Genomic DNA, 22,177 nt, shown 5'->3' on the forward strand with positions numbered 1-22,177 from the left:
CTCAGTGTGAAGATTGGTGACCCAGAGGTTAAAGGTGACATAACAGAGCAGTGGGACAAAGACAGAAGACTGTGTCATCTGTCAGACCCCATGCTGCAGCCACCATCAGTGCCAGTGGGGCTCCCTTTGAATTAACCATAAAACACACATACATGCACCCAAGCACATCTCTCTCTCTCTCTCTCTCTCTCTTTATATATATATATATCCCTCTATCTATCTATCTATCTATCTATCTATCCATCTATGAGGACAACATGTGGCACAGTTGGAGACAGTGTGAGGGCAGATGTCATTCTTTGTGTGAGGAGCAATAGACCACCTTACTGCTGCACTCTATTGTCATTCATTTGGTCCTCTGGGGTTTGTTCACTTTTTACTGTGAACAGGACGACGGTCTCCAATTCATCACTGTTATAAATGAAGAAACAGGACAGTGGATGCACACAAAGGGATGCTTGCACTGTAAAATGCAGGTCAATACAAAAACACATCGACATGAACATGTGTGCAAGAGTCTCCAAAATGATGCCCATCGATGTAGCTTATCTGAGCGATTTGATAACTTTAAACTGTGTTAGAGTGGTCACTGATCAAAGAAAATAAAAATAAATAAAGGTAGAAGTAACTGTTCCAGTAGAGTGTTGAAACATCTCAATTTCAGCCTTTTCCTGTTTCTCTTGTATTTAAATTTCTATTCTCACATTTCTTTTAAAATAAGTGATATCTTAATTATTAATACTTTTTCTTTTACCTAAATCAGTGAATATAGATATTTTTAAGTATTTTTTCATGCTAAAGTTGAGTACTGGAATTTTGTGTATTTTAGTGTGCTATGTTGAATACTGTTTGCCCAATATAATTATGTTTCTAAACTGAGATTTTGATGGATAAGTAGCTGAATATAAAAAAAACAAATACAAATTAGCCGTATTGCTTCCATGCGCTGATTTTTTATTATTTGTGAAAAAGGCATGATGCACATAGAGGACAAACCAAGGCAATTTTGATTGCTATGCAGCCTTACATTACAGTAGAAAATATGATAATAAATTAAGAGAATGTATAACATTTATTTGTACACAAACAGGCTCCAATCTACAATGATAAAACACAGGCTACCTTTGCTTTCCAAGCATTAGTCGATGCAAGAAAACCCAATGTAAAAATAATTATAATAATATAATAATAATAATAATAATAACAACAATAATAATAATAATAATAATAATAATAATTAATTACAGTAGGTTAAGACGATTGTTGCAGAGAGAAAGCTTTAAGCCACAAAACAACAGACAATGTATTCAAACACATTATAAATAGATGTAGACATATTTTTGTCAACAATTTAAATAAAGATGAGCCTATTTAAATAGATCCATAGAACAACCCTTTATCAAGCAGCATTTACATGAAGAAAAAAAACCCACAAGATCCTTGTAGCTCCTTGTTATATGTCTTCGATGACTTCACCACAGTGTTCCAGCTTTGAGTCTTTTTGAGATATTTGTTCCACACAATCTGCAGCCCATTATACACGACTATACAGAACTTTCTGAGAACAGTTTAGCTCATAAAAGATTAGTTCCAGGGCCGATATTCCGGATTCAAAACTGTTAACCCGGAGTAAGGACAGTTTTTCTGTGCTTTGGGATCGTCCTTCACTGCGAACACAGATCCCTCCTGTAATCCACTGCCCGCTGTAGACTGGAGAACGGTACTGTCCTGGATCTCTGCAGGGCGAGAAAAGACCCATATAAATGATCAGTCTTCAAGGCCGAGGCATGCCACATTTTTTTTTTTTTCATGGAATCGACAGAGAAAATCAAAGACTGCTCGAAAATAACACAGGCTATGAAAAAACAATGACAGAGTCTGTAGGCTATCAACTGGCACAACGAAACAGGCTGCTGTCAAGAAACTGCTGTCATATCTGGACTAGACTATAACGCTTTGCACATATTTTAATAACTTTAATTGTGTGCTAGTAGGCCTATTTGTTTAGACCTACATAGCGAACCTCATTCCATTACAACATAATACATATTAGTTACTCTCGGCGATATTATCAACCAATGTTGATAGGTAGCCTAGGCCTATACAAATAAAAGGCCTGTAACATAGCCTGTAATTTTTTTTTAAATGGCCACATTGCTTACTTTTGTGGTGGTTTTTAATGTGGTTCTGAAGCTCCTGCTCCTCTTGAAAACCAACCCCGCACAGCTCGCATGGATGCGGCTTGTCCTTGGCGTGAGTCCGGCGGACGTGGCTGTCGTGGGCGGCGTGAGAGGCGAAGGCCTTCCCGCAGTGCTTACACTTGAAGGGCCGCTCTCCTGAGTGCTGCCGGATGTGTGTGCGGAGTATACTGGAGGCAGTGAAGGCCTGGAGGAAAAACAGCCAGTTATTAAGATATTTTCGTTATTCCCCCCTGTAGACATTTGTTAAATAATATTTATTAATAAAGCTGTTTTAAGGGATTATGTTTAGTGGCAGTTCATAAACTGTAATAAAAAATAACCTACATTTTTAAAACTAGTCGCACCTGTTAGGCCTACAGTTTGTCCTACATCTCTTTTGTATGCCTAGGCGTGTAACTGTTAATTGATAGTTATAAAGATTATTAATAAAATGAAATTGGTCAAACATATGTGTGTAAGTCTTATTCGCCCTGAAAGTCGTTTTCCTCCAGGGTCCATGTAAAAAGACTGTAAACCTCTGGCCTCGTGCCGTATCTTTAAGTGTCCAGATAAGGAGAAAGGGGATTATCTTCAACAAAAACCCTCTCCGGGTGCATAAAAAGGGGAGGATTTTGAGAGAGAAAAGAACAAAAAAAAAAAAAAACTTCTGCCCATTCCAGGACCGTAAATTAAAAGTAGAATCTCGGCAGACAAAAGGGGTGGGCGTGCATCTGGAGATAATTAGCATGTAAGTGTCTCCGTGGAGCGTGCCCAGCTACAGAGACAATAACGAGGGGCTCATGCACCATGAAACGAGGAAGCGGTTAATGGATCCGGGAATGCTGCAGGTTGAAAGCATGGAGGTATACTGGGTTTTAAGCAGAGAAGTGAGGAATACAAAGCAGACAGGTGTGGTACTTTTAGAAAACTAATTATATCCTGAAATGTTTTAAAGCCTTTTCATACTTTCATCAGGGGGATGTCTCGAATGGAAAACCGAGAACATGCTTTCTAGAAATGGAAAATGCTCTTATCTTATTTAAAAAAAAAACTTTACAAGGCTACAGCTTATATCATGTAAGGTATCAAATAAAAACAATGGGTTAAATAAACATAATCTCCCTATTAAACTATAACAGTGAAGTATAGCTCCTTGCTCCCCATAACTTCTGATGTTACGCAAAGCCCCGGATGTTTAATAACACACTACGCACTGTAGTTTATACATTGAGTCCATTGCTAAGTCTTAAAGTCTTCTTACCTTATTACAGTAGACACACTTGTAAGGTCTCTCTCCAGAGTGCACGCGCATATGTTTGTTGAGACTAGAAGACTGGGAGAAACTCTTTCCACACACTGAGCACTGCAGACAAATAAAACACCAAAATTATTGTCATTTTTTTTTGTGCCAATTTTAAATGTAACCTTTAACCATTTCAAGCCTATTCATTTACCTAACACAACTTATTTCACAAAGACATTTTGCAGACTAATTTGGTGTTGCTGATAATTTAAAAAAAAGACACAAGGTGTGTTTTCATTTTTTTCTTTCTTTAATTTGTTCACTTCTAGCTGATACACTTTGCTTTTAACCAACTAGACGTCTTACGGTAATTTGCCTTTTTTTTTTTTTACAAGGCCCAATAAAAACCCTCAAGCATCTGTTTGTAAGTGGCGCTGCAGGGAGCTGTTCTATCAGCACCACGCACACTTCTGCACACAGCATGCGCCTGAAACTCAAAGAATCTAAGCGCAAAACACACGTGCATACCGCACTGCTTTCCTACCTTATGAGGTCGGTGTTTCTCGTGCACGTGTAAAATGTGGATCCTTAATCTGTCTCTCTTCTCGAAGGATCTGTTGCAGAGGTGACAGGGGAACTTCCTGTCGCCTTGGTCCACGCAGCGCGTGTACTTCAGGTGTTTGTCTCTGTAGTACTTGTAAGCAAACACTTTCCCACATCTGTCGCACTTGAAACCCTCACCAGAATCTGCGGAAAACATGGTGAAAATAGACATACATTATTAATATTTTCTTTAAAAAAAAAAAGGTGTTAAGTAACATTAAAGGTAAAAAAATAAAATAAAAAAGAGGTTCAGATTCTGACCTTCAGCAGAAGAAACCGCACTGTTCTCCTCTCTGGAGTCTTTCAGAGTAAGAGGGATGCCGAGGAACTGCATGTAGCAATCCCCATACCACACCAGCAGCTCCTGCCCGGGCCTGATCTCTTTGCAGGCCTCATAGAAGATCTGACCCTGGACCTGCACAGCGATCAGGTTCTGCTCGTCCGGGAAGCGAGCACACTTCACCAAAGACATCCAGTTTCCTGATCCTCCTCTGCCGTCAACAAAGTGACTCAACCGGCCGTTTTCAAACACCTTTAGAGGCAGAATGTTTAGAATTAAATCAGAGCTAAAACACAACAGATCATATGGTAATTTAAGTGCAATAGCCACACATTACCTCCCACATTAAGGTGTTGTCGTCGTATGTCTTAATCTCGCTGGTGTTGACCAGCTTCCCCTGGAAAGGTCCGAAGCGCGTGCCTTTTGGGATGCTGCTTTTATCCGTAAATATTCCACGATGCGTCACGTTTCCCCACGCTGCCTGGAGGATGGTTAACCCTAACAAAAAAAAAAAAAAAAAATAGAAACAAACAAGTTTAGGATCTTAGCCAAATTAAAGAAGTGGCAGAAGAACTTTTTTTTTTAGGCTAATAGAAACTTGGCAGTTACCTTCTGGAAGTTCGAGCGCAACTTTATCCAGGGCGATAATGTGAGAGTCAGAAACTGGAACAGAAAACACACACATAATTAAATGACATTACGAATAGGCCTATAACTCTGGTACGGGTTAAGTTATTATCATGCTACTAAATAGGCTACATAATCCTGATGAACAATATCCTATTTGACCAATCACATTTTAGACTTATTTTTTTCTTGCAGGATTCTTGCAGGATTCTTGCAGAACAAACTCAGTCTTAACAAACAACATCTGAAGTCTCACCTGACTTTTCCGGTAGAGCCAACCCGGATATCGCGTGCCCCACGTTCCGATCATGGTTGCCAGAGTAACCGTACAGAACCATGAACAAGTCGTCCTCGCTGAAATTATAACACGTGCGCGTTTTCTCTGGCGACTTCTCTGCGCTCCGGAGCCGAAACGAAGTGTCTTTAGGCGGTGAGGCCGAGGGGACAGAGGAGGGGACAGAGGAGGACCTCTCACTGGACGGGCTGCTGAAGTCTGTGGACAGCGGGCCGGCCGCGTGCTCCGTCACCACCGCAGCCAGCTCCTCCGGTTTGGAGTGCAGCGGGTGACCCGGTAACATCTGGCTCAGGTAGGGCATCCCGGAGGCGTTCATCATGTGCTCGTGCAGGACTGAGGCGTGGTAGGGGAACTGGGGGGCTCCGCCGTGCAGGCCGAGCGGCAAGGAACCCTGGGCGTCAGACACGAGACGTCCGAGGGACTTGAGCGGGTGGAGGAGGCTGTGAGTCCGAGGGAAGAAGTCTATGTAAGGGTGGTGGTGGTGGTGGTGGTGGGGGCTGTGGAAGAAGCCTCGGGCCGGACTGCCTTTAAGCATGCCGGCGTGGTGGCTCGTGTCCTTAAGCACTACAGGGATGCTGGACAGGGACACAGACATGATGGTGAGAGGGACCGAGCAGAGGGTGAAATGGAAACGGTGGGGTTTCCTGTAGAAAGAGAGAGAGAGAGAGAGAGAGAGAGAGAGAAGAGAGGGAGAGAGAGTTATAAAAGTTTAATGCAAGACATCTTAAAAAGGGAAACGTTAGGCTACATCAGGAAAGGTTGACCTCACCTAAATCAATGATTTTAAGTAGACCTATGCCTCTATTTATTCCTAAATCAAGTAGTGTCCCTCCCCATAAAAAAAAAAAAAACAGAGTAGAAAAATTGTTGCGGTGAACTAACCTTCAGTCCACATGAAAAAACTGATCCAAAAAATTCCCTAATTTGGCCAAAATCAGGGACAAGTCACTCTTTCTCCAGGTAGGCCTATAACAATATTTTAATGTTACAGCCTAGCCTATAGAAAAGACAGAATTTCCCATTCATACCCGACCTTACTGTGGACTGTAGATGGAAAAACTGGGCAATTACTGTATCGTAATAAAAGCATTGCACAGTGAAATTGGACGGCCGACTTTGCAATATTTCCAGCTGAGAGCACACACAAGCAGACACACACCAACTGTTCATCAGCTGCTTTAAATGAGCAGCAAGGAACACGGTGTGTTCTTTTAGGGGGAGCGTTCAGCAATCAGCCAGTAAATAGAGAGACAAATCAGGGTCATGACACTCATTACCGAACAGTCGGCCGGAGCAGAGGTCAACATTAATGAAGCTTTTTACGGACTTTACCGTAAGGCAAATCGTTGAAAATAAAGAGACATCAGCAGGAGAATTGTTGAGAGGAAAATGCTGAGGTACAGAAAATATTGTCCTCATCATGAAACTGAAGTAACGATTTGTAAAAAGAGTAGGTTTAGTAAAAGCACTAAAGATAGGTTGACAAGTTTCGTGCGTAATTTCAAACTAATGGAAAACTTGGAGCATCCAAATTATATAAAATAAGCCTACTCATAATAAATTAAAATACTTAAATTATTTCAGTGAGTACGATACAATTCCCTTTATATGAAAGGCAGCAATGTTGAGCTGCGGTGATTTTTGAAGATAAAAAAAAAACAACTTACTTTGGTAGATGAAATTGGATGTTTCACAGTAAAGTTGTCTCTGTCATGTCCGCGGGCTTCAGTTTGAACAACAACATCAAAAACAGCACGCAAAAATCTCCACAAAGTGTGCCGCGGGGGGGGAAGAAGAAAAAAAAAAGGTCCAAACTTGAGACTGAGCTGCAGGGACCTTTCTCTCTGTGTTGTTCTGTGGTCATCTGAGGGCACCTTTACTGAACACGGTGGGGTCTGCAGGAGATGCTTCCTTCGCTTCCTTCTTCCTATTGGTCAGGAGTCAGCTCGTGCCTCATGCATCTCAATGCCCCTCAGGAATACATCTTCCCAGGGACAACCCACACCCTTAACTTCTCCACAGCAATCTGCTTTCTCTGCTATGAGGCTGATGGGAGAGAGGGTTTCCCCTGCTCAGCAAACACTTGAAGCGATTTTATCCGACGGACCCTTGAACTAAAGATAATATCCTACTGATATGACCTGGATGTTGTGAGGAGAACCAAACAGAAAGATGGAGGCAACGAGAGGGAAAGCAAAGAGGAGAACCAGGAAAATAAAAATGACATATGGGACTGTACTGAAGAAGAAGAGAAGGGATGAAGAGTTTCAATCAATCTAGTATCTTCTCTTTTTGTCGTTTTTTGTTTTCCAAGTTCTCTCTCACTGCAAACACAAGTCATTTAGAATAAATGAATAACACTGAAGCGAGTCATTTCCATACGTTCGTAAATGGGATCATGAAACAGCTTGTTTTGTTAAGATATTAAATTCTTAGGCCCACTGGTCGTATCTGCTGACATTTGTATTGTTTTTGTGTGTCGTTTTGTGAAGCAGCAGTCACGGCCTTCTGCAGAAGGAGGTCATAAACTAGCTTTTATGTAGGCCTACCACTGGTAGCCTTAACATATATGTCAATATAAACATCAAATAAATAAATAAATACATTATAAAATGCAGTAGTAGGCCTATGGCTCGTTAACAGGGTATTGGTATTTAAATGAAGAAGGCCTACATTTCCGCATGTAGCCCATCCAAAAGGAAAGCTAAATGTAGCATTTTATCTGAAGGGATTAGTTTAATATTCATTTATACAATTTCTAAAACACTATTTTCACCTATAGCATACTTTCGTGGCAATTATTTTAATAAAATGTTGGCTACTATTTCTTAAGTGTATATTTAGGCCATTTGTTACGTGTATGGGTAAATTCATTGAAAAGATCAGTGGAAAATGTAGCACTTTGTTATTGAGTATAAAGTATGCTAAACACTGTTCGTTGTTTATTCTTTTACTTGTTAGAAAAATAAAAGAACACTAAGGCCTTTTTATGCTCAGAAGAACTCTTCATTTCTTTGTATGAAATAAGACTCACCCGATTAAATACTGCAATAACAGAATTCTTTATTTACAAGGCAAATAGCATCAGCGAAGCCATATTAGTTCACAACTTGCATAACTGTGGTTTTAACTTCTCTTGTATATCTAATTTTGCATAAAACGCTCACACACACTTGGGATACAAAGATGGATGCAGGTATACAGTGTGATTCATGTGAACAATGCAGAAACAAATATCTCGGGGGGGAAAAACACAACGGTAGGCTTTCTATAGAAAGTCCATATAGTATTTTACATATTGCTTCAATATCCTTATGTATCATCTTTTCCATACAAACAGGGTGGGTTTGTGTGTGTGTGTGTGTGTGTGTGTGTGTGTGTGTGTGTGTGTGTGTGTGTGTGTGTGTGTGTGTGTGTGTGTGTGTGTGTGTAGGGGGGTGGGGGTGGGGGGGAGGATAGCAGAGTCTTCAACCCAACACAAAACAGCGAGCAATGATGAGGGACAGAGTCTCCAGCAACTGCGAAAAAAGTTGAACAATGATGCACCCATTCAATATTGTACACAAGTTATACAAATTTATACAGACAGCGGTGTAATGTACAAGAACGAGAAAGGACGAAATCTAAGGCATTATGCTAGGGTTTTTAGCATTTCAAGGTTGCATCTTAGCTCTAAGAAATTGGCAGACAATACAAAAGGGCATTTTAAGTTCTTCAAAACAATTGATTAAAGAGGAAAAACAAATGTTTAGTGGGTCCAAAAGCCTGGATATCTGTACGGGGCAAAATCATTGATTTGCTCCTGTCCTCATTATAAATGCTAAAAAATGCATTGCTACCACATGGCTTTAAATCTTTTTTTAAATGTTGACAATCTTTGGAAATTTTGCAAAGGGCTGTGAATCATTCTTCAAAATGGCTCAAAAAGTCTTGTTCTGCACGACTGTATGATACAATCAAAACAGCATTTATTTAAAAAAGAAAGTGATATTCTGTCGGCCTGCAGCCAAACAGCTGCAGGATTTCTGAAATCATGTCAAATAAAAGCTGAATGCAGACTATCTTTGTCAAAAAGTTCACTTGCTACAGCTTCAATTTTCAAAGAGAACTTAATGATAAAAAAACAAAACAAAAAGAGAAGCAGCAATGGGCAACATCCTACCTAAATGCTGAGAAGAGCATGGTGTAACTGCACGTCACCATGTTGTCAACAGGTTGACAAAACACACCATCAGTCACATGCTTAGGCCTTAAATGACAATACATTCAGAATGATTCTCTTCCTCTTTTATGCTGCAACATCTACATTTGACCCTGATAAGTGACATCAAAAATGTATATATCTTTTTTTCCTTTGTGGGCCTATGAACATGCTAACCAACAGGTCTTCTCTCACTATGAAAATAAAAGCTGGTAGAATTCAGAAATCCAATTGAAAGGTGAGGATTATTTGGCTTGCTCCAAGTTTGTCCTGGGTTAAAATAGTCGATATAAAAAAGTTTTGTTTGAGGAAAAATGTATTTTTGAGGTTAGAGAGGATGACTTGCTTTGGATCTTGTGAAGGTCAAACCAAACCCCTCCTGGGGCACAAGAATAGCAAGTCATTACCGAACACTTTATTCTGCCTGAGGTCATAAAATATGGCTAAGTGTCTGTCAGAGCAGGTCTGGTGAACCGTGCAGTCTTAACTCTGACCTCTGCGATAGAACAGTGGCTGCATAATCGAAACAGGAACGCTGTGTGTGGCTGCAGACTTTCTTGGTACAAACTGCAATAAAAAACGGTGTTTAATACTGCATCCAAACGTGGAGCAAAAATGTGTCCTTTTGTTTTCAGGAAACTGTACAAAAACAACGAAAACAAAAAAGACAAAAACAAAAACAAGAAAAGAAACAAACAACCCAAAGTGATTCTCAAGTAATCGTTATTGCTTGTTTACATCACACCAGAACAGTTTGCACCTAGCAGCTTGTATGAAGCACTTTTCACTCCAGACAACATAGAAAGCACACTTCTGTTAATTTTTTTTTTTAATAATTGTATGGCTGTGTTGAAGTTGTCCTTATTTTTTTTTTTAATTTTTCTGTGACGTTCTATGCTAAAGGCAGAGAAGCAAGCGATAATCTGTACACTGTATACACAGCACACCCCCTTACAAACCTTCCCTATACCTCCCACCCACACCCATTTCTGCATCGTACCAGAACGTGAAGGCTCCCACTCCACCACCCAAAAAGTAATAAAAGAAAAGAAAAAAAAAGAAAAGAAATACCTGCTCTGCTTCAAGAGGCAGTTGTGACCAGACAGGGAGGGAGAACCAAACCCTAAGGAATAAAATAAATAGGAAAGAAAATGTTTTTTCTTATCGGTATGTACAATCTCTGTAGTTCATTTTGAAACCATATATGATTTTGACATCTTCTTCTGAAACTCCAGGACCAAAGTATAATCCATAATTCAGGCTTAAAGAAGAATCTTCTCAGAAAGAATACAACCATTACTGTTAAAATGATAAAAAAGTGCCTCTTTCACACTTTGAGAAATCTTTTTTCTTGTTGCTACTAGGATAAAGAATCATCTACAATATTTAAAATGAATCTATACAGAAAAATAAAACTTAATTTAATACACTATATAAACCTCTTGACTAAATTAGTCTAATCATACAAATCTCCATTCCACTCAAACCATTCTTCTGCAGTGTTTTTCAAGATCAGTTTTTTCAACCATATCTTCATTCTACATCTTATTTCTCACAACAAGAAAAATAAAATAAACAACTAAAATAATAATAAAATAAAGATCAGCAAAAAGGCAAAACCGGTTAAGTGTTCCAGCTCCGTCCGTAGATTTGAACACAACTTGGGAGTCTTTGCTGCCATTTTGGAATTATGGGCAAATGTCCCAAATGAGTGAGAAAAAAGAAAATCAGTGTACGTCATTTTCTGAGATGAGATTGTAAATGGCCGCTGTCCACTGAGAGGAATACATTCATCAGAACAAGGGATCCCACCCACTGCTGCCCTCTTTAGGTCAGTGTCCCCCCCTGTTGAGGAGGCTTACAGTAAGTCACACTACGGTGAATGCAGCTGGACAGGCAGACAGACTGGCTCATCACAAGGCTCTCCTCCAGGAGGGTTAGGCAGGTTAGGACATAGATCCACAATCCCTCCCCCCCCCCCCACCACCCCCCAGCCCTCTGCACACACTCTGGTGTCTGTTCGGGGGCCGGGCTCCTCCGGGGGTCCGCCGAAGACACCCGGCCTGGGGGACAGACAGCAAACTCGGAGCTGGGGGTGACATCCGGGGGCCGGGGTCCGGGCCTGGCTGGTTCAAGGGGCCGTCAGATGGTTACATGTTTGTACAATTTTAAAGGGCCGACGTGCTCCTTGGACCAGCTGATCACTGAGGTTCAGGGTAAGAGCTCCATGAGGGTCAACAGTATTTCTGCAGAGAAACAACACATTTTCAGTCACAGCAATCTAATGAAAACACAAATTGAGCAGCACAAGTGTTTCTGAACCCGCAGAACTTCTCCGTAGCAAACCAGCAGACTTAAACAATTAGAAACCACCTTGGAGCACACCACAGAGGCTAAAAGAAATCCGTAAATCACAAAAGTCTGCACTAATGGCCAAACGGTAAATAATTGAAATTATCTAAGTGCCAATATATTTCTATAATCCTGGAAGGAGGATAAATCTAGTGACAGATATACTGGTGTGTTACAACAGTCTGAAGTGCAGACAATCAAACAGCAGCTCCTTGGTTAAATATTCATGGGCCTTTATTGGGCTTAAAAGCATCACGGACATCAACAGTATATTCTACATACCAGGCTAACAATACCAGGGAGACAAAGGAAGAAGGATTAACTCAGTTATCACTTCATAATCACCAGAAATAAAGTGCTGAAAGTCTGACTTGTTTTCTCCGACTTGTTAAAGGCTGAATATGTGATTTTTCACACTTAAATGTAGCAGAAATCAAGTATATCCTCTGAAAATAACTCTGTGAGTCATGACTGTACAATGAGTGTGACACCTGAGTCCGACTGTCTGTGATGTTTTCCTAGCCGTAGCTTCACTTTGTTTACATCGCCGGGACGGCCGGCTCATCCCCTTGCGTATAAAAGTTGTTTAATTGAGGGACTAGAGAAAAGAAGAATAACATAAACCCTTTTCACACATATGGAAATCTCCTGAAAAACTCCGGAGATTTCCAGGAGGAAATTCTTTTAAAGAATTTTTTACTCTGATATAACCCGGAGTTTATCTGGCCAGACCCCTAGTATTTTTTCCGCAGATAATCCGGAGGAGCTGATGTCTGAACGCGGCCGAATATACTCCGGAGAGTTTCAATTTGAGCCAATAGGAAGAGAGTGACGTTTATATAGTTACCGGCTAAAGTGTCTGCACAGCCACTACGATCTCCGTGCACGTAATTAAACGTCTGCGTTATGTTTTCTGTTCGTCAGTATGTTGTTCTCCTCTCTTTTGTGGATGTTGTCATTCCATTGGATTACACATAGCATTGACATAAAGGCAAATATTCTCATTATAACGTTGTGTAGCGGACTCTGCTGCTTCGGCCGCATTGTTTATTTACGTCACGTCTTACGTCGGGAAATCCCCCGCGGCCCCTCCCCTCTGACAGGGAAAGTCCCCCGCAGTGAGGAGCATATGTGAACGGCTAGGTCGAGAGAATCTCCGGAGAAGTCCTCCTGTAAATATCTAGATATTATCCGGAGTGCATATGTGAAAACGGCAATACTGTACTCACTGCTTATTTGAATGTCACATAAGTGTTTCTAGATCACGGTCATTTCAGGTAAATTTACATGCAGTGTGAAGATACGAGCATAATAAAGATTGGTAGCATTGCTAACAAAACAATGCAGCGCAAGTTGTTTTGGTTTCATGCTGGTGCTCAAGGGCGACATCTGCTGGATCAAAAAAAAAAAAAGAAAGCATATTCTGCCTTTAATGTCCGTTGAGAGTGTGTAAGTTTGACCCATCAGGTTTTTATGGTTCAGTCAAGCAGCTGATTCATCTTGAATCCAGACAGTGCAGCATTTACACATCATACCGTAACATCTATATAGTCTAAATGGTCTGGCTCTAAAGTGCCCGCTGCTAATTACATCATTGTCCTCTAAGTTCAAGTGAAACATCAGAACTCCAGCTGGAGGCCTGACGTAAACTGAGTAAATTATTCACAAGCACGCCGGTTCAATAAGTGTACCCAAACACTTAGGGTCTTACCATAACACAAACACAGAAGATAAGCAGCCCGGTGTGAGGAGAAAGAACGACGAACCTTTTAGTTTTTCTTGGTCCCTTGACTGCTTTGTAAAACTGGAAGGGGTCTGAGCTCCCAAGGTTTAAACTCTAAAAGTGTCTGACTTCCTACAGAGTGCTTATTGAAAGGCACACACTGAGGATATTACCTTTCATTTGGCTAATTCTCGCTGCTACCATTCCAAAACTGACTTATTTTCCATGTTCTTCAGACCGGTGGTTCTCAACTGGTGGGTCGGGACCCAAAAGTGGGTCGCAGAGCTTTTTTCAGTGGGTCGCAAATGTGTGTGCCTGGAAGAAAACTGCTGTCAAAAAGTCTATGAAGCCTTTATTTTTTTTTAAACAAGTTTGTTTCATTCAGTGTCTTAGTTCACGCTTTCTAACTTCTGAGGTCCAAACTATACAATTTTTCTTTAAATAAATCGGATTGATTGGAAAATATGAGAAATGTGGGTTGCGATTTTTCATGTAGTTGGTGGGTCCTGAGGCTCGACCCGGTAAGAACCACTGATTTAGACTGCTGATGTTTTTGTCTTGTATTTACCTGTTCTGTTCCCATGGAGGGCAAGCCGGGCGAGGGCCCCGAGGCCATGGACGTGACGCTCATCTGCCCGCCCATCTGGCCCATGCTGCTGGTAGCCATGTTGGCGGCCATGGAGACGTTGTTAAGGTTCATGCCATTGCCGTTGTACATGTTGCTGTTGTTCTGCTGAGTGAACTGCGGCGATGCCTGCTGCTGTGAGAACATACTGTGGAGAGAAGGAAGGGTAGGAAAATCATGAGGTTTGGAGAAAACATTTAGCTCGTCACCGTTGGACCAATATACTGGTATAAACTGCTTACAAACGCGCTGGCATTAGTGCGAGTGCAGCCACCGCATCACACATCGCAGGCGACCTGAAATAGTTCCCCTTCATTCATTGTTGCTCGCGAGCTGTGGGGATAAATAGCGAGGCAGAGCGTGCTGGCAGAACCACTTTTACTCTTTCATTAGCTCAAAATTAGTCATTTGACAAAAACGGTGTCATATTCTTGAGTAAACAAAGCCTGTGGAGTGCTGGACTGATTGAAAGACTCCTCAATTAAAGTCAATGAGCGACCAGTGAAGGTGGGCAGTGCAACTCGCGGGCTGATGGTACTTCAGAACGTTCACTGTAGGCTGAGAGCTCAGCTTCCGTACTGCAGCTAGTAGGAAACTCCACAAAGCAAAAATAGATGGTACTAAAAGAGCCACAGAGCTGCACGTAATATTCACTTTGTAGACTTTGCTGAGCGTAGTGTAAATTAGCACGCAGGAAAACAGTTTAAACCTTTTTTCTCTCTGAGAGACCCCAAAAACAGACTCCGTCTTGTATACTGGTGCGACTTATAGAACGTATTTTACGGTAAAATACTTTGATACTTTCTCAAAGCACATGTTTTTAAAACGATAAACTCTCTGTTCTTTAAATGTTTGATAGTATCAAAAAGTTCCAAAGCTTATAAAAACTCTTCAGTATCATTTTGAATCCACAGCTGCTGAAAGAGAGAAAAAGAGAGAGACAGAGAGAGAGCAAGAGAGAGAGAGAGAGAGAGAGAAACAGAGAGAGAGCGAGAGAGAGAGACACAGAGAGAGCAAGAGAGAGAGAGAGCGAGAGAGAGAGAGACAAAGAGCGAGAGAGAGAGAGAGAGAGAGCGAGCGAGAGAGACACAGAGAGCGAGAGAGAGAGAGAGACACAGAGAGAGCGAGAGAGAGAGACAGAGAGAGCGAGAGATCAGAGAGAGACAGACAGCGAGAGCGAGAGAGAGACAGAGCGAGAGAGAGACAGAGAGAGAGAGAGACAGAGAGAGACAGACAGCGAGATCGAGAGAGACAGAGAGAGAGAGAGCGACAGAGACAGAGAGAGAGAGAGAGCGAGCAGTGAGCAAGTCAGTTCATCTGGATTATGAATGACACTAAATGCATTGGCAACCTTTTGGTATCAAAACGTCAAAACCATAAAACCAATAAATGGAGTCCAGGACTTCTATTTTAGTGGCCGTGGTATTAAACAGGTATTTACATAGTTTGAGTTTTATAAATATAGTATTGCAGTTCAGAATTCTGTGATTGTGACAACCTTAGTTGGAACATGGTCTTATACATGTTTTAAAATACAGCAGAAGTTTACAGTTTCATTTACAGTAACTGCTGGTGTAGCTTCACCAGCAGTGATGGGCATTCAAAATAACTGCACAGAAAAACTCCATTTCCTAACTTATCGATTGGTTTACTTTTCATAGCACATAGAGGCAAAAGTATTGTAGGAAATCTTTTTCATAACCAGTTTCACAACCTCCTCACAAAAAGCTTTATAGTATTCAACAAGAAAAAAGAAATTTGACCAAGCGTTAGCATAACGTTCTTTCCCCCAAATTTTCATTTCATGACCTGCTTCAGCCGTCACTTCAGTTTGGTTTTGTAAACAGGTAAATATTTCAATGGAATCGATGGATAAGCTGCAGCTACATGAACACTTCTTTATTATTGTGCCTATTTTTGATAACGTTCTAGCAGATAAGGACTTATTTATACACACAGTTCCTGTTGGCACTGACTTAACCAAAAGATAAAAAGTGGAAGGAGTATTGGACAGGCTGACCTGAGTCGTTTTTCTCAGATAAATGAATGTACATTTATGACAACATCAGTGAAGTGTTATCTTTGCAAAGTGTAGTCATGACGTTTAAGAGATATACATTGAAGTTCTATATCTGTGTCTACCTGTTTCCTCCAATGTTGCCTTGTGGCCAGCCGTTCATGTCAGGAGAGCCCTGGAAAGCAGCGTTTCCTTGGCCCTGCTGCATCATGGGGGACTGTGTGTGGGCCATGCGGGGAGAGAGCATGGGGCTCTGTGGCGTGCCAGGCCCTCCAAATCCTCCCTCTGCTTGTTGGTTCATACCTGTGATGGAGGCATTGAGACAGGTCAACCACAGTGGACCCGCAGAGACTCCACAATGTAATTATTGAAGGAGTAAATGTACGCATGCCATGTCTTTTCATACAATCATGCAACATGAAGACTGACAGTTTAGCAGAGAATGAGCTACAGTTGCAAGCATGATGATTAGCATGACAAATCCTGTTTGCATTCAGGATTATTCACAGGCAGTTCATTTTTCCTACATGCAGTAAACAGGCAAGGAATTAGGAAGACAGGGAATAAGGATAACAGGAAAGGAATTCAGAAAATAATAGGGAGAGGGAAGTAATGTCTAGTGGAAGTTATTGCTTTGTACAAACCCACGGGCCAGATTCAGATTAATGACTGGAGGTTAAATCAAATGTCATTATACACAGTAAACCATTAGATTCTCAGATCATTCTTAGATTACAAGCCGCGCTGTTACACTGACAGGTGGAGCTGTAATTATTGCTCCGCCTGCTCACAATCTTTGGAGTCGGGTGTCTCCAGAGTTACATTTAAATAACTGAAGTTCTGGTGCCCTCTGGTGGAGAAACAGCGCAGAGCTAGGAAACCATTTTGACAATACACAGAACAGAGATTGTTCGACCACGTCCTGTTTACATCTCATTTGTTACGTAATTTGAAGGTCAATTATGGAGCAGGATTTGGATCATTCAATGTCAGCTGATCAATGCCGTCATCAGATGATTGTAGCTACTGAGAGCGTATGATGCTGTGCAACTAGAGTCACATCGACACATAGACACAGTGGCGAGCACATACACACACACACAGGTTGTAGGGTGGAGTGTGTGTGAGGCTTGGAGGGGGGGGGGTGGGGTGGGGAGGGGGGGGGTCATGGGAGTGGTACCTGAGTTGGGAAACTGAAAGGCACTGTGCTGCAATTGGGGGCTGAGTACGGCCCCGTACTGTCCGCCCATCATGTTTGTGTTTCCCATCATCATCTGTGAGGAGGAGGAGGAGGTGGAGGAAGAGGAGGAGGTGCCATGCAGGTGGAGCTGGGGGTTGGGAGGGAGAGAGGGCAGGCTGGGGGAGAGAGGGGAGGAGAAGGGGCTGGTAGAGGGAGGTGGCGAGGCCAGGCCTGTACTGGTACCGTAGCTGGGTGGGTAGGGGAACTGCTGGGGGTTGGCCTGGGGTATCCTGGGGTTACTCATGCCTCCGGCAGCCATGTTTGGAGGAAGGTTGAGGCCCTGGGCCCTCATGGCCATGCTGCGCTGCTGCTGGACCTGCTGGGCCTGCTGCTGCTGCCGCTGCCTCAGGTGATTACTCAGCAGCTCTCGCTGACGCTGCGCCAACATCTGAGCGTTGATGGTCCCCTGGGAGCGGGAGGAGAAACGTGTGAGAAAAGAACAACACAAAAAGAAAGGAAAAGCGTCAGTGATACTTATTATGCAAGTCTACCTGTGTGTCAGCAACTTAACAAACGCTGAAATTAAAGCTTTAAATAATAGCCGTCAGTCAAACTAAATACTACCTACACTCATACGCACATAAGAACATGTTTGAACAGACAAATAGTGTGACGGAGGAGGTGACGTACCTGGTTTGGAGCGCTGGCTCGAAGAGGTAGGTTCACATTCGACACACTACTCATCTGAGTCATCATTGGTTGACGGTTCTGGTGGGACAAGATGCAGAAAAAGAGGTTTAGACAAACACTTCTTCAACACTTATATATATATAAAAAACACTTATATATATATATATGTACAGTATATAGAGATACATATATACTGTGAATGTAAATACATGCTATTTATATAAAAATATATATAAAATTAAAAATTAAAAATAATAATAATTTGTCCACTTGAACCAATCAAATACTTGTGTTCGTGAGTTGCACTTGTACTATCCAAATATAATCTACCATTTCCAGAATGTTAAAAAAATGTGATTGTCTGCTAATTAGAAAATAAACCCTTCTGGGCAAAGCTGAGGTCGTAAAACTCTCCAAGCCAACAAACAAATAAATGTATCTATATGCAGTTAGACCTGGATACTGTACATGTGTGTGCAGTTAACTGTGTGCTCTGGTGAAGGGCTGCACTAATGTATGTTTCACATATTGTTGAAGATGAGTAATGGAAAATGAGAATCTATGAAGTTTTATATCAAGCAGCGTAAAACTTAAATATCGACGTGTTTCTTTAATTGGACATTGAACGTTCTGCAGTGTGATTATTGCACCAAATAAATCTTTCTTGTTGCCTTCACTGACAATTGAATTCAAATATTTCTTCACTGATCCCTTACTATCACGGTCCAAATCTAATACAATACTGATAGTAAAAAAAGTGGATATTGTTAAAAACATTGTATCTTAGTTTTCAGACATACAGTTTTACAGGCTTAAAGCTATGAGTGGTTAATAATAACATGCCATGGTTAAGCCTGTAAACTCAAAAGGAGCTATAAACTCCCTGAACAGCACATCAGTTTCATTCTTTGAATTGTTAAACTGTCCCTATTATAACAAAATAAATACAAAAACCTATCTAAAGGGTTAATATTGTCTACGGGACAAAAATGATTAAATTGTTTTTGATAAAAAGAAATTGAACGACATTAACAACTATGATGAATCTTTTCCTTTTCAATGCGACCTTATGAGCTTTATTCAAGTTATTGAAACGACCAGCAGGTGGCAGGTAGACTTGATGTCCACGCTGTTACATGTTGATGTCCTCACCTGCTAAAAAGTTAACCTAAAGACAATCATGACAATCCCAATATGTGTGGTCCAATCACACAGTCGCTGATCAAATAAAGCAATGTTACATAATAAACACCAAAGAATCAGTACACAGTCCGTATCCTGTGTACCTGCTGTGACTGGAGCCGGTGCTGCAGCTGCAGCCGTAGTGTGTTGGGCTGGTTGGGGACGACTGCGGGCCTGAGTCCGGGCCTGGCCTGCATCCTCATCATGGGGTAACCAGGCCGTGGACCCATCTGGGCTGACATGGGGTGGAAGCCTTGCTCCTGCATGGGGGCACCCGGGTAGCCCCTCTGTGCCATGTGGGAAGGTGGGGGACCAAACTGCTGTGTGTACATGGGGGGCTTTTGGTCTAACATAATAGAGGGGTCCTGGGGGAACTGGTCCGGCTCCAGTGTTTGGCTCTGAAACAGGAAGTGGCAGAAACAAATGAAAGACATATCCAGTCATAAAAAAATAATTGGAAAAATTCTTTATGAGAAAATAACATTTTAGTATGAAAATGAGATTTAGGTCAGATAAATCTCACTTGTTTTACCAGAGCAGGGATCCCCAGAGCACGATCAATCTCCTCAAGGCCATCGAAATCTTTAAGTGCTGTGTACAGCTGGGACATCAGAGCTCCCTCATCTACTCCACTGCCTTCACCAGAGCTGTGCCCTGTACTGCACAGCAAATCATCCGGAGGAGCTGAGTGCACCGGCCTGGGAAGGGAGGAGACCGAGAAGGCAATTAACATATTTTCTCGATCAGAACATTTTGTTCAGTATAAACTATAAATTACTCACAGACCATAGAGGCCATGTTTTGCATTATATTATATATAGAAGTTATTTTATTTGTAAGTCTTACCGGCTCTGGTTTACAAAAGCAGTCTGATCGATGGGCATCATGCTATCGGGCCAGGGTGCTGTCTGATTGGGTGGAGCCTGTTGTTGGGAGAAATGGTGTCCGGCCATGCCAATATCCATATCAGGTTGTGCTAAATACAGAAAAGAAAGAAATCCGATGAAGTCAGGCTGCAGTTCTGGTTATCATGAAGAAAAAAACAATTGAAATCTAGCTATTGTTTTTTTTTTTTTCTCAAATCCAAACAAGCAGGACACAGAGTCCTGAGTAAAATATTACATTCACTTCTTGTGTGTTATACCTCAGCAAACCACTAGGTGGCAACTTTTTACAGTTAATATTGTATGAGTGAGAGGAGATCTTTTCATTTAGGTCTCACCACTCCCCATATCAGTCCAAGTTCTAAAAGACTGTGGCTGACAGTTCAGCAAAGGTGGCCTGCTTTACACTGACAGGTATTTATAATGCATGCCACCTTACTGAACGGCTGGAATGCACATTTTATTATTAAAAGAGAAGGGGTTTCATTGTCAAGGGGAGCTACTTTATGTTGTCATACATCTGCATTTTAACTGTGTACCCAATGTGTGAAAGAAGCACTGAGCTCTCACCATTGGCCATCATCGGGGACTGGAGCATCTGTCGAGGCCCTGGTTGGCTGATGGGCCTCATTGGCGCTCCGTTGGGTCCCATCCTGCCCTGCATGGCGCCTTGCTGCCCAGGGCCGGACGCTCCCAGTGGAGGGGCAGAGGCCGAGCCCGCCCATCCCTCCTGCTGCTGCATGCCTGGCCGTGGACCCCCTGGAGCCATCAGTCCTGCAAGAGGCAACGCAGGTAAGAGAGAGGAGTTAGAAAAGCCCCAGTGGATCACCACTGTACCCATAATGCAACAGTGCAGGGTAAAAGCTAGGAATGCAACAATTCTCAACATAATATTGAACAGTTTGATTCGGCATCCACAGTTTAATATGCACTTGCAAATTAAGTTCATTTAGGGTTTTGCGTACAACGAGCTTCCATGCATGATATTTCTCTCTGACTTGGCTCTGTTTGTGTGTGCCTGCGAGTCCACGCGCTGCGATGAGGAAACTCCATTACTTTATCATGGTGAGAAGCTGGCAGAATGAGGAAACACCGCTGTCTTTTTAATTCAGTGGTGTGGGGACATTTCGAGCATCGAGTATAATGACAAGGAAGACAAAATGGTAAACAAGAAAATGATGTCTGCAAACATGGCTTTTAACGCGTTACCTACTCAAATGTAACACTCAAAAATTCACAGCAACAGCGTACATCAGGCTGTAACGTTAGCAGGGTGTCACGTAGACACCAGCTGATCCCTGCATGACGCAGACGAGTTGAGAGTGAAAATACTGAAATGTCTTCCCATGTGTACATTTCTTAATGGCACTACCGCCTTCTATTTGCTGAGATTTCACATCCTACACTAGGAATGTGGGTAAATGGAAACATCTATTTGCTTAAATAAATAGTTTGGGGAAAATAAAAAGAATGATTCCTTGCTGATTCCCTAAAATTTGCCAAAAACTCCAAAGAAGGGAACACGCGCCAATAACTGAACTGAAAACCAAAAACTGAGGTACATATTGAACCATGTGCTGACTGTATTGTGGCATCCCTACTCAAAGCCATCTTTGTAGTGCAGGGGGGCTGTTAGAGGAATTCTAATATGTGGGAGCGACAGTGAGCGAAACTTTGTGTCAGAGTGACTAAATATTTCCTGTCACAGGAAGTGAGTCACTGTGCCATGACATGATATGTCACAGGCCGAGGCGACACAGGCAGAGTAAAAAAAAAAGAAAAAAGTTTGTTGTTTTAGAATGTTGAGAGCAGCAACATGTGTTATAACAAGGATGCAGCGATATGGTGTTTGCTCTAATATTTGTTCCAAAGTCAAAAATCAGAACTTGAGATTCCTTCTCTTTTGTGTCCTGTGAACGATCATCGGGAAGAAAAGAGGCTAGTAAAATCAGATTCAACTTTTAATCACTTTGAAACCCAAACTTCAATAAAAAAGCTTTTATTTTATTTATCTTTGAGCATCCTTTACTCTGATGTATTTTAACATTTGAGCTCAAACATGTTTTCTCTGTTTAATTTCTATCTCAAACATCAT

The 22,177-nt window shown here is 41.7% G+C and overlaps 2 protein-coding genes across 6 annotated transcripts in view; both read right to left on the reverse strand.

Annotated features, from left to right (window-relative positions):
* Window positions 1-942: 942 nt before the first annotated feature.
* On the reverse strand, window positions 943-7,378 carry prdm14 (PR domain containing 14). Its single transcript, XM_065948930.1, has 9 exons — window positions 6,896-7,378; window positions 5,190-5,872; window positions 4,916-4,969; window positions 4,644-4,804; window positions 4,288-4,558; window positions 3,968-4,170; window positions 3,442-3,543; window positions 2,163-2,385; window positions 943-1,736 (listed from the first exon to the last, which is right to left on the reverse strand). The coding sequence occupies exons 2-9, from the start codon at window positions 5,821-5,823 to the stop codon at window positions 1,585-1,587; spliced, it is 1,800 nt and encodes a 599-aa protein (XP_065805002.1). The 5' UTR covers window positions 5,824-5,872; window positions 6,896-7,378; the 3' UTR covers window positions 943-1,584.
* Window positions 7,379-8,271: 893 nt separating this feature from the next.
* ncoa2 (nuclear receptor coactivator 2) overlaps window positions 8,272-22,177 on the reverse strand; it is a 60,981-nt gene continuing 47,075 nt past the window's right edge. For 4 of the 5 annotated variants that reach the window (XM_065949076.1, XM_020645402.3, XM_020645394.3 and 1 more), the window contains 9 exons: window positions 20,653-20,856; window positions 20,045-20,174; window positions 19,731-19,896; window positions 19,303-19,596; window positions 18,017-18,094; window positions 17,327-17,792; window positions 16,272-16,449; window positions 14,073-14,277; window positions 8,272-11,675 (listed from right to left, as the gene is read on the reverse strand). In XM_065949076.1, coding sequence (XP_065805148.1) covers window positions 11,664-11,675; window positions 14,073-14,277; window positions 16,272-16,449; window positions 17,327-17,792; window positions 18,017-18,094; window positions 19,303-19,596; window positions 19,731-19,896; window positions 20,045-20,174; window positions 20,653-20,856 — 1,733 coding nt within the window. In that variant the 3' untranslated portion in view covers window positions 8,272-11,663. The remainder of the gene's footprint in view (window positions 11,676-14,072; window positions 14,278-16,271; window positions 16,450-17,326; window positions 17,793-18,016; window positions 18,095-19,302; window positions 19,597-19,730; window positions 19,897-20,044; window positions 20,175-20,652; window positions 20,857-22,177) is intronic. The other variant, XM_020645410.3, reaches the window with a different exon arrangement.

This window comes from Labrus bergylta, chromosome 20 (assembly GCF_963930695.1).
Source record: "Labrus bergylta chromosome 20, fLabBer1.1, whole genome shotgun sequence".
In the NCBI taxonomy this organism is placed as follows: Eukaryota; Metazoa; Chordata; class Actinopteri; order Labriformes; family Labridae; genus Labrus; species Labrus bergylta.